The sequence below is a fragment of the Cavia porcellus genome, unplaced genomic scaffold (genome assembly GCF_034190915.1).
Source record: "Cavia porcellus strain 051 isolate PalLab524CR breed Dunkin Hartley unplaced genomic scaffold, mCavPor4.1 scaffold_44, whole genome shotgun sequence".
NCBI classification, from domain to species: Eukaryota; Metazoa; Chordata; class Mammalia; order Rodentia; family Caviidae; genus Cavia; species Cavia porcellus.
Genome location: NW_026947527.1, coordinates 5,034,520 through 5,047,244, shown reverse-complemented (window position 1 = coordinate 5,047,244; position 12,725 = coordinate 5,034,520). Strand labels below are relative to the sequence as shown.

Sequence of the window (12,725 nt, the reverse complement as noted above, 5' to 3'; positions counted from 1 at the left end):
TGAATGTAATGTAACACACACCCATACAATGCGCACCACCCCGTGATGTTTTTCTCACTCCTACTTGTGAATGTAATGTAACACACACCCATGCAATGCGCACCTCCCCTCGATGTTTTTCAGAAACCTATCCTACATTGCCACTGCATGTTCCCTGACCTCACCATGCTGACCACCCGGCGGTGCTTTTCTCCATCCTACATTGCCACTCAGTGCCTATCCTAATTCACACCCTCTGATTCACACCACCCCGTGATGTTTTTCTCACTCCTACTAGTGAATGTAATGTAACACACACCCATACAATGCGCACCACCCCGAGATGTTTTTCTCACTCCTACTAGTGAATGTAATGTAACACACACCCATACAATGCGCACCACCCCGCGATGTTTTTCAGAAACATATCCTGCATTGCCACTGCATGTTCCCTGACCTCCCCATGCTGACCACCCCGCGGTGCTTTTCTCCATCCTACATTGCCACTCACTGCCTATCCTAATTCAGACCCTCTGATTCACACGACCCCGTGATGTTTTTTCACTCCTACCAATGAATGTAACGTAACACACACCCATAGAATGCGCACCACCCCGCGATGTTTTTCAGAAACCTATCCTACATTGCCACTGCATGTTCCATGACCTCCCCATGCTGACCACCCCACGGTGATTTTCTCCAGCCTACATTGCCACTCACTGCCTATCCTCATTCAGACCCTCCGATTCACACCACCCCGTGATGTTTTTCTCACTCCTACTAATGAATGTAATGTAACACACACCCATACAATGCGCACCACCCCGTGATTTTTTTCAGAAAACTATCCTGCATTGCCACTGCATGTTCCCTGACCTTCCCATGCTGACCACCCCGCGGTGCTTTTCTCCATGCTACATTGCCACTCACTGCCTATCCTAATTCAGACCCTCCAATTCACACCACCCCGTGATGTTTTTCTCACTCCTACTAGTGAATGTAATGTAACACACACCCATACAATGCGCACCACGCCGTGATGTTTTTCTCACTCCTACTAGTGAATGTAATGTAACACACACCCATGCAATGCGCACCACCCCTCGATGTTTTTCAGAAACCTATCCTACATTGCCCCTGCATGTTCCCTGACCTCCCCATGCTGACATTCCCGCGGTGCTTTTCTCCATCCTACATTGCCACTCACTGCCTATCCTAATTCAGACCCTCCGATTCACACCACCCCGTGATGTTTTTCTCACTCCTACTAGTGAATGTAATGTAACACACACCCATACAATGCGCACCACCCTGCGATGTTTTTCAGAAACCTATCCTACATTGCCACTGCCTGTTCCCTGACCTCCCCATGCTGACCACCTCGCGGTGCTTTTCTCCATCCTACATTGCCACTCACTGCCTATCCTAATTAAGACCCACCGATTCACACCACCCCGTGATGTTTTTCTCACTCCTACTAGTGAATGTAATGTAACACACACCCATACAATGCGCACCACCCCGCGATGTTTTTCAGAAACCTATCCTACATTGGCACTGCATATTCCCTGAACTCCCCATGCTGACCATCCCGCGGTGCTTTTCTCCATTCTACCTTGCCACTCACTGCCTATCCTAATTCAGACCCTCCGATTCACACCACCCCGTGATGTTTTTCAGAAAACTATCCTACATTGCCACTGCATGTTCCCTGACCTCCCCATGCTGACCACTCCGCGGTGCTTTTCTCCATCCTACATTGCCACTCACTGCCTATCTTAATTCAGACCCTCTGATTCACTCCACCCCGTGATGTTTTTCTCACTCGTACTAGTGAATGTAATGTAACACACACCCATACAATGCGCACCACCCCTTGATATTTTTCTCACTCCTACTAGTGAATGTAATGTAACACACACCCATACAATGCGCACCACCCCGCGATATTTTTCAGAAACCTATCCTGCATGGCCACTGCATGTTCCCTGACCTCCCCATGCTGACGACCCCGCGGTGCTTTTCTCCATCCTACATTGCCACTCACTGCCTATCCTAATTCAGACCCTCCAATTCACACCACCCCGTGATGTTTTTCTCACTCCTACTAGTGAATGTAATGTAACACACACCCATACAATGCGCACCACCCCGAGATGTTTTTCTCACTCCTACTAGTGAATGTAATGTAACACACACCCATACAACGCGCACCACCCCGTGATTTTTTTCTCACTCCTACTAGTGAATGTATGGTAACACACACCCATACAATGCGCACCACCCCGTGATGTTTTTCTCACTCCTATTGGTGAATGTAATGTAACACACATCCATACAATGCGCACCACCCCGCGATGTTTTTCAGAAACCTATCCTACATTGCCACTGCATGTTCCCTGACTTCCCCATGCTGACCACCTCGCGGTGCTTTTCTCCATCCTACATTGCCACTCACTGCCTATCCTAATTCAGACCCTCCGATTCACACCAGCCCGTGATGTTTTTCTCACTCCTACTAGTGAATGTAATGTAAACACAACCATACAATGCGCACCACCCCGCGATGTTTTTCAGAAACATATCCTACATTGCCACTGAATGTTCCCTGAACTCCCCATGCTGACCACCCCGCGGTGCTTTTCTCCATTCCACATTGCCACTCATTGCCTATCCTAAATCAGACCCTCCGATTCACACCACCCCGTGATGTTTTTCAGAAAACTATCCTACATTGCCACTGCATGTTCCCTGACCTCCCCATGCTGACCACCCCGCGGTGCTTTTCTCCATCCTACATTGCCACTCACTGCCTATCCTAATTCAGACCCTCCGATTCACACCACCCCGTGATGTTTTTCTCACTCCTACTAGTGAATGTAATGTAACACACACCCATACAATGCGCACCACCCCGTGATGTTTTTCTCACTCCTACTAGTGAATGTAATGTAACACACACCCATGCAATGCGCACCACCCCGCGATGTTATTCAGAAACCTATCCTGCATTGCCACTGCATGTTCCCTGACCTCCCCATGCTGACCACACCGCGGTGCTTTTCTCCATCCTACATTGCCACTCACTGCCTATCCTAATTCAGACACTCCGATTCACACCACCCCGTGATGTTTTTCTCACTCCTACTAGTGAATGTAATGTAACACACACCGATGCAATGCGCACCACCCCTCGATGATTTTCAGAATCCTATCCTACATTGCCACAGCATGTTCCCTGACCTCCCCATGCTGACCACCCCGCGGTGCTTTTCTCCATCCTACATTGCCACTCGGTGCCTATCCTAATTCAGACCCTCCGATTCACACCACCACGTGATGTTTTTCTCACTCCTACTAGTGAATATAATGTAACACACACCCATACAATGCGCACCACCTCGTGATGTTTTTCTCACTCCTACTAGTGAATGTAATGTAACACACACCCATACAATGCGCACCACGCCGCGATGTTTTTCAGAAACCTATCCTGCAATGCCACTGCATGTTCCCTGACCTCCCCATGCTGACCACCCCGCGGTGCTTTTTTCCATCCTACATTGCCACTCACTGCCTATCCTAATTCAGACCCTCCGATTCACACCACCCCGTGATGTTTTTCTCACTCCTACTAGTGAATGTAATGTAACACATACCCATACAATGCGCACCACCCCGTAATATTTTTCTAACTCCTACTAGTGAATGTAATGTAACACACACCCATACAATGCGCACCACACCGCGATGTTTTTCAGAAACCTATCTTGCATTGCCACTGCATGTTCCCTGACCTCCCCATGCTGACCACCCCGCGGTGCTTTTCTCCATCATACATTGCCACTCACTGCCTATCCTAATTCAGACCCTCCGATTCACACCACCCCGAGATGTTTTTCTCACTCGTACTACTGAATATAATGTAACACACACCCATACAATGCGCACCACCCCGCGATGTTTTTCAGAAAACTATCCTACATTGCCACTGCATGTTCCCTTACTTCCCCATGCTGACCTCCTCGCGGTGCTTTTCTCCATCCTACATTGCCACTCACTGCCTATCCTAATTCAGACCCTCCGATTCACACCACCCTGTGATGTTTTTCTCACTCCTACTAGTGAATGTAATGTAACACACACCCATACAATGCGCACCACCCCGTGATGTTTTTCTCACTCCTACTAGTGAATGTAATGTAACACATACCCATACAATGCGCACCACCCCGTGATGTTTTTCTAACTCCTACTAGTGAATGTAATGTAACACACACCCATACAATGAGCACTAACCCGCGATGTTTTCTCACTCCTACTAGTGAATGTAATGTAACACACACCCATACAATGCGCACTACCCCGCGATGTTTTCTCACTCCTATTAGTGAATGTAATGTAACACACACCCATACATTGCGCACCACCCCGTGATGTTTTTCTCACTCCTACTAGTGAATGTAATGTAACACATACCCATACAATGCGTGTCGATGTCCGCTCCCGGCCGGCAGGAAGGACACACGACACAGTCTGGTAGTGGACAACCTTTTCTTTTTATTTTCCTTCTCCGTACAGCCTGCCCTGGGTTCTCCCAGCTGAAGCCTCCTTTGGTCCGCTCCCCGCGGCTCCTTTTGTGCTTCAGCCTGCCCCAAAGCCTCTACCGGTCCGCTCTTCGCGGCTCCTTTTGGGCTTCTACTTCCGGGCTTCTATCTGGCTTCTTCTTCCGCCCAGGGGTGGCACCGGTATATATACGGGTACAGTGTCCAATCATGTTAAAGTAAGCAAGGCAAGCTGATTGGCTAACATCATCAGTTGCCAGGCAGACTATATTGTTGAGCGGGTTGTTTACGCGGTAAGCAGGAAACTAACATATTCGATGGGAGGGGTAATCTACCTCAGGCCTCACTCTTTACTACAGGCCTCACGTCCGCCAAGTGAGGCGACCGGGCTCGGGGCTGCGGCTCCCAACATCTCCCCCTTTTTTATTTTTTATGAATGTGCGCATCGTAGCCCTTCCTGGACTGGGTGCAGAGGCTTATGCCCTATGCGTAGGCCCACCGTAGGTCCTTGGCTTAGACCCTGGTCGGCCGTCCCATGGTCTGCCAAGGCCCTGAGGCCCTCGTCCTTTTTCTAGGGCCAGGCACAAACTGGACGGAACCTGGATGCACACAAGCTTGCACTCATTCTCTCTCCGTAAAGAAATCCCCTCGGAGAGAAATTTAGACCTGGGCAGCATCTAACAGTCCAGCGGCTTACGTGCAGGATGGGGTAGGGCCTGGCTTAGGTTGAGTCGCACCGGGGGAGTACGCTCTTACCCGTCATTGACTCATCTACCCTGCTATATCATAATTTTTTAGAGGAGGAGTGTGGGAAGCTCACCGTCCCTAGACTCGGTCGTAGGCTAGGCGAGCGAGCCATGCATATGCCTGAGGATCTTCTTGTCCATTTCGGGCTACCGCTATTTCTATTCATCTTGTTGGTTGGTCTGTGATGGATCTCCAGTAGGGCAGGTCTGATCTTTAGTCGAGGGCTTTGTTGTCCGTGTCAGTCTCTCCGGTATCCACAGTGGTTCTCGTCCCGGTTCCTGTGGGAAAACACAAACCGCGCCTCGGTTCCAGCTGATTACCGGATCCGGGCCCATCCATTGTCCTGTCAGGACATCTTTCCACTTCACCCACCCTTTATGGTTGGGGGAAGTGTTGCAGTGCTCCACAGCTGGGGAGCGATTATCATTATTTAAATTTAAAAAATTGTGTGTGAATAGTGCCATGGATAATCGTGCCTTTGGGGCCAGGCCTTGGCCTACTCCCCCTTTTTGTTTTTGTAAAATTTCTTTGAGGCTTCTATGAGCCCTCTCAATGATTCCTTGACCTTGGGGATTGTATGGGATACCATGTTTTAATTGAACCTCCATCATTTTGCAGAACTCATTGAAGGCTTTGCCTATATAGGCTGGTCCATTATCAGTTTTTAATATTTTTGGTTTGCCCCATGCGGCCCAAGCCGCCAGGCAATGATTGATCACATTAGACACTTTTTCACCTGTTTCTGCTGTTGCAAATATGACGCGAGAACAGGTGTCTGTGGAAACATGAACATATTTAAGAGTCCCAAACTCCTGTATATGTGTGATGTCCATCTGCCAAACATCACCAGGGATCAAACCTCGAGGGTTTACTCCCATCGGTATGGCAGGTTTGTATGTGGCACAGGAGTCACATAGTCGCACGATATTTCGTGCATCTGCTCTAGAAACATGGAAATGGTTTGCTAGTGTCCTGGCATTAACATGAAATTTATCATGGAAGGCACGGGCTCGCTCGATTGGTGTTAGTAAGGTAAAAATCCATAACGGGCGAGTGGCAGTGTCAGCAGCCGCATTCCCCTGTGCCATAGGCCCTGGCAGGGATGTATGTGCTCTTATGTGGGTGGTGAAGACCTTATGGTGTCTGTTCTGAAGCAATGTCTGGATAGACAGGAACAGTCCAGCCACTGTGGAAGTGGATCTAATTAAACTGGCAGTCTCAAGCACTTGCATAGCATTGACCACATACCTAGAATCGGAGACAATGTTAATGGCCTCTGAGAACCGTTCAAGAATCATTTTAACGATCTGCAGTTCCACCACCTGAGGCTGATCTGGTTCAAATTGTATGGTAACCGGGGGCTTGCCTAGGATCACATAGGCGCCTATCCCCGTCTTGGAGCCATCTGTGTATATTGTAGTTGCTGGGACTAATGGCTCAGAGGCAGTAACCTTTGGAAAAATTATAGGGTGCTGAGTGACAAATGACAAGATAGGGTCTTTAGGGTATTGATTGTTTATATCCCCATGGAAAACACATCTCAGAATGGCCCAAGTATCTATGCAGGCAGCCAGGGTCTTGATCTGGCTGGCGGTATAGGGTACTCGGATGGCTTGTGGTCCTGAGCCAAAATGTTGGACAGCTCTATCATGCGCTTCAAGGGCCAATGAAGCGACTGCCTCCGGGTAATGCTCTATGACTTTTGCAGGTGAGACCTTAGGGTGTATCCACAGTAGTGGTCCTTTCTGCCAAATCACCGCTGTAGGCTGTAGACTAGTCTGTAGCAAACAGACATCAAAGGGTCGCCCTGGTTCAATTCTGTGTAAGGTAGCCCCACCTAAGGCTTCCTCTACTCTCTGTAAGGCAGCTCTTGCCTCAGGAGTGAGCCTCCTGTGGGAGGCTATATCTGGGTCTCCCTTCAGAAGGTCGAACAGGGGTTTGAGATCTGAATTTGGTATATGTAAATATGGCCTAATCCAATTAATGTCTCCCAATAGCTTTTGCATGTCATTTAGGGTCCTAACGCCATCCATCCTAATGGTGACCTTCTGTATAAGTCTGGAGGCGACACTGAGGTCCACACCTGCTGACCCAGGGGTGGCCCTTGTTGAAGGCTGCCATCCTGAGCTGTCCTGTCTCTGGGGCGGGGGCCTGCCTGTGAAGGGGGCCCCCTCTGGCCGTTTTTTGGCTCTCTAGCATCTTGTCCACAAATACGGTTGCCCTGAGCATCAAAGACCGACCTACACTCCTCAGCTTTGTGTGATCCCTTCTTGCATCGCCCACAAACATATGGTTCTTCATTCCTAGGGCGAGGCCTAGCATCTGCATTGTTTGGGCAGTGACGTTTAATGTGTCCTGGCTCCCCGCAGGCAAAACACCCTTTAGCCTTACATTCCCCTTCTAACCCGCGAGGTCCCCTCTGCTGTACAGCCGCGGCCAGGAGAGCAGCCACTCCCGAGTTGGAGAGCGGCCCCCCTATCTCTCTGCATATCCTAATCCAGGCATTGAGGTCCTTGTTCTTATGAGGAGCTATCGCTGCCTTGCACTCCTTTGTACATTGCTCAAAAATCAGCTGTCTTACCAGCGGTTGAGCCACTCCCGGATCAGAAAATATCTTATCGGCAGCATCTTGCATTCGGGCCACAAAGTCAACAAATGGCTCTGTGGTACCCTGAATTATTTTTGAAAGACACAAGGAGGCTGTTCCAGCACCACTTACTTGCTTCCAGGCGCGGAGTCCTATGGCATTGATTTGCTCATAGACAGCGCCGGGGAACTGGGTCTGGTCATCAGCGTGCCGACCTTTTCCCATAAGCATTTCCTTGTTCCACCCCCGGTTTCCTCGATTGGCGTTTTTCTCAGCCTGCTCGGCAGAGAACTCTGCATACCAGGCTCGCCAATCCAGGTAACTGCCCGAGGGCAGACAGGCCTTTGCCAGCTGAATCCAGTCCGCGGGGGTGAGGGGCCCAGAAGACAGATTCTCCAGCATGGCAATGGTGTAAGGCGCAGTCGGCCCAAAGGTTGTAACTGCATTTTTAAGTTCTCTAATCTGCTTTATCTCAAAAGGCTCCCATACATTGCGTCCCTGGCCCATAGCTACTTGTACAGGAAATATCTCGTAGGGGCCACTATCTATCCCAGGTGGATGTACCTCATGAGACAAGCGTCCCCCCTGCCAAAGCCGCCTGTAAAAATACCGACCCGCCGGCGGCGGAGCATAAGACGGCGGCCGTGATTGGGCGGAAAATGGGGGCCCGTGCATCACTTCCTGTTCTGGCGAAAGGGGAGGGAGCTCCCAGGCGGCCGCCTCGTGGCGAGGGATCGCCTCCGGAAACGGCCCCCAAGGTGGGGCGGAAGGCTTCGCCTCCCTCTCGCGCCGGGGAGCACTCAGGAGCTCTCCACTCCTCCGCAGACCAGGTTGAGCAGAGCGCAATTCGCGGGGCAACGCTGGAAAAGAACCCTGCGACTCCTTATTGAGCGATTTAGGCTCCTGACAGCTGGTCTCTTTGGCCTCCTTGCCATTCAACTTTCCCTCGTCCTCGGAGTCAGATGACTCCGAGGCTAGAGCCCCGTCCTCCTCCTTAGCATCCTTGTTCCCCTTGACAGACACCTCTCGGGAGCTCCCTGACTGGGCCTGCTCAGATACCCTGCGTACTTTTGTAAGCTCTTGAGAGCTTTCTCCACAACCACCCTCGCTCTTAGTGCCGCTACCTAACATGTTTCCCATCTTTTAATATGTTACTCACCGCGTGAGGCCCAAGGAATCCGCCACTTACGCGTGAGCCTGAGGGGAGTCTAAAAGCCCTGTAGGTGCGCGCCACCCAGAGCCCAGGCTTATCCCCAACTCACCTGTCTCGCAGCTCTGTACTGGAGCGTTGTCCACTTCCACGTCGCGGGGGTGATCAGTCCCCGGGCGGGCCTCCAAATGTCGATGTCCGCTCCCGGCCGGCAGGAAGGACACACGACACAGTCTGGTAGTGGACAACCTTTTCTTTTTATTTTCCTTCTCCGTACAGCCTGCCCTGGGTTCTCCCAGCTGAAGCCTCCTTTGGTCCGCTCCCCGCGGCTCCTTTTGTGCTTCAGCCTGCCCCAAAGCCTCTACCGGTCCGCTCTTCGCGGCTCCTTTTGGGCTTCTACTTCCGGGCTTCTATCTGGCTTCTTCTTCTGCCCAGGGGTGGCACCGGTATATATACGGGTACAGTGTCCAATCATGTTAAAGTAAGCAAGGCAAGCTGATTGGCTAACATCATCAGTTGCCAGGCAGACTATATTGTTGAGCGGGTTGTTTACGCGGTAAGCAGGAAACTAACATATTCGATGGGAGGGGTAATCTACCTCAGGCCTCACTCTTTACTACAGGCCTCACGTCCGCCAAGTGAGGCGACCGGGCTCGGGGCTGCGGCTCCCAACAAATGCGCACCACCCCGTGATGTTTTTCTAACTCCTACTAGTGAATGTAATGTAACACACACCCATACAATGCGCACCACTCCGCGATGTTTTTCAGAAACCTATCCTGCATTGCCACTGCATGTTCCCTGACCTCCCCATGCTGACCACCCCGCGGTGCTTTTCTCCATCATACATTGCCACTCACTGCCTATCTTAATTCAGACCCTCCAATTCACACCACCCCGAGATGTTTTTCTCACTCGTACTAGTGAATATAATGTAACACACACCCATACAATGCGCACCACCCCGCGATGTTTTTCAGAAACCTATCCTACATTGCCACTGCATGTTCCCTTACTTCCCCATGCTGACCACCTCGCGGTGCTTTTCTCCATCCTACATTGCCACTCACTGCCTATCCTAATTCATACCTTCCGATTCACACCACACCGTGATGTTTTTCTCACTCCTACTAGTGAATGTAATGTAACACAAACCCATACAACGCGCACCTCCCCGCGATATTTTTCAGAAACCTATCCTACATTGCCACTGCATGTTCCCTGAACTCCCCATGCTGACCACCCCGCGGTGCTTTTCTCCATTCTACCTTGCCACTCACTGCCTATCCTAATTCAGACGCTCCGATTCACACCACCCCGTGATGTTTTTCAGAAAACTATCCTACATTGCCACTGCATGTTCCCTGACCTCCCCATGCTGACCACCCCGCGGTGCTTTTCTCCATCCTACATTGCCACTCACTGCCTATCCTAATTCAGACCCTCCGATTCACACCACCCCGTGATGTTTTTCTCACTCCTACTAGTGAATGTAATGTAACACACACCCATATAATGCGCACCACCCCGTGATGTTTTTCTCACTCCTACTAGTGAATGTAATGTAACACACACCCATGAAATGAGCACCACCCCTCGATGTTTTTCAGAAACCTATCCAACATTGCCACTGCATGTTCCCTGACCTCCCCATGCTGACCACCCCGCGGTGCTTTTCTCCATCCTACATTGCAACTCAGTGCCTATCCTAATTCAGACCCTCCGATTCACACCACCCCGTGATGTTTTTCTCACTCCTACTAGTGAATGTAATGTAACACACACCCATACAATGCGCACCACCCCGAGATGTTTTTCTCACTCCTACTAGTGAATGTAATGTAACACACACAGATGCAATGCGCACCACCCCTCGATGTTTTTCAGAAACCTATCCTACATTGCCACTGCATGTTCCCTGACCTCCCCATGCTGACCACCCCACGGTGCTTTTCTCCATCCTACATTGCCACTCACTGCGTATCCTAATTCAGACCCTCCGATTCACACCACCCCGTGATGTTTTTCTCACTCCTACTAGTGAATGTAATGTAACACACACCCATACAATGCGCACCACCCCGCGATATTTTTCAGAAACCTATCCTACATTGCCACTGCATGTTCCCTGAACACCCCATGCTGACCACCCCGCGGTGCTTTTCTCCATTCTACATTGCCACTCACTGCCTATCCTAATTCAGACCCTCCGATTCACACCACACCGTGATGTTTTTCTGAAAACTAGCATACATTGCCACTGCATGTTCCCTTACCTCCCCATGCTGACCACCCCGCGGTGCTTTTCTCCATCCTACAGTGCCACTCACTGCCTATCCTAATTGAGACCCTCCGATTCACACCACCCCGTGATGTTTTTCTCACTCCTACTAGTGAATGTAATGTAACACACACCCATGCAATGCGCACCAACCCTCGATATTTTTCAGAAACCTACCCTACATTGCCACTGCATGTTCCCTGACCTCCCCATGCTGACCACCCCGCGGTGCTTTTCTCCATCCTACATTGCCACTCAGTGCCTATCCTAATTCAGACACTCTGATTAACACCACCCCGTGATGTTTTTCTCACTCCTACTAGTGAATGTAATGTAACACACACCCATACAATGCACACCACCTCGAGATGTTTTTCTCACTCCTACTAGTGAATGTAATGTAACACACACCCATACAATGCGCACCACCCCGCGATGTTTTTCAGAAACCTATCCTGCATTGCCACTGCATGTTCCCTGACCTCCCCATGCTGACAACCCCGCGGTGCTTTTCTCCATTCTACATTGCCACTCACTGCCTATCCTAATTCAGACCCTCCGATTCACAGGACCCCGTGATGTTTTTTCACGCCTACAAATGAATGTAACGTAACACACACCCATCGAATGCGCACCACCCCGCGATGTTTTTCAGAAACCTATACTACATTGGCACTGCATGTTCCATTACCTCCCCATGCTGACCACCCCGCGGTGTTTTTCTCCAACCTACATTGCCACTCACTGCCTATCCTAATTCAGGCCCTCCTATTCACACCACCCGGTGATGTTTTTCTCACTCCTACTAGTGAATGTAATGTAACACACACAAATACGATGCGCACCACCCCGTGATTTTTTTCAGAAAACTATCCTACATTGCCACTGCATGTTCCCTGACCTCCCCATGCTGACAACCCCGCGGTGCTTTTCTCCATCCTACATTGCCACTCACTGCCTATCCTAATTCAAACACTACGATTCACACCACCCCGTGATGTTTTTCTCACTCCTACTAGTGAATGTAATGTAACACACACCCATACAATGCGCACCACCCCGTGATGTTTTTCTCACTCCTACTAGTGAATGTAATGTAACACACACCCATACAATGCACACCACCCCGAGATGTTTTTCTCACTCCTACTGGTGAATGTAATGTAACACACACCCATACAATGCGCACCACCCCGCGATGTTTTTCAGAAACCTGTCCTGCATTGCCACTGCATGTTCCCTGACCTCCCCATGCTGACCACCCCGCGGTGCTTTTCTCCATTCTACATTGCCACTCACTGCCTATCTTAATTCAGACCCTCCGATTCACACCACCCCGTGATGTTTTTCAGAAAACTATCCTACATTGCCACTGCAAGTTCCCTGACCTCCACATGCTGACCACCCGGCGGTGCT

General features: G+C 50.2%; 1 protein-coding gene across 1 annotated transcript; it reads right to left on the bottom strand.

Moving 5' to 3' along the window:
* Window positions 1–5,458: 5,458 nt before the first annotated feature.
* On the bottom strand, window positions 5,459–9,698 carry LOC134474933 (endogenous retrovirus group K member 24 Gag polyprotein-like). Its single transcript, XM_063244015.1, has 2 exons — window positions 9,141–9,698; window positions 5,459–8,751 (listed from the first exon to the last, which is right to left on the bottom strand). Exon 2 carries the CDS (start codon window positions 8,551–8,553, stop codon window positions 7,303–7,305), a length of 1,251 nt encoding a protein of 416 aa, XP_063100085.1. The 5' UTR covers window positions 8,554–8,751; window positions 9,141–9,698; the 3' UTR covers window positions 5,459–7,302.
* Between the last annotated feature and the right edge of the window lie 3,027 nt (window positions 9,699–12,725).

Bases quoted from the DNA above. Each gene is read 5' to 3' on its own strand.
- LOC134474933 (XM_063244015.1), bottom strand. From the start codon at position 8,553: ATGCACGGGCCCCCATTTTCCGCCCAATCACGGCCGCCGTCTTATGCT.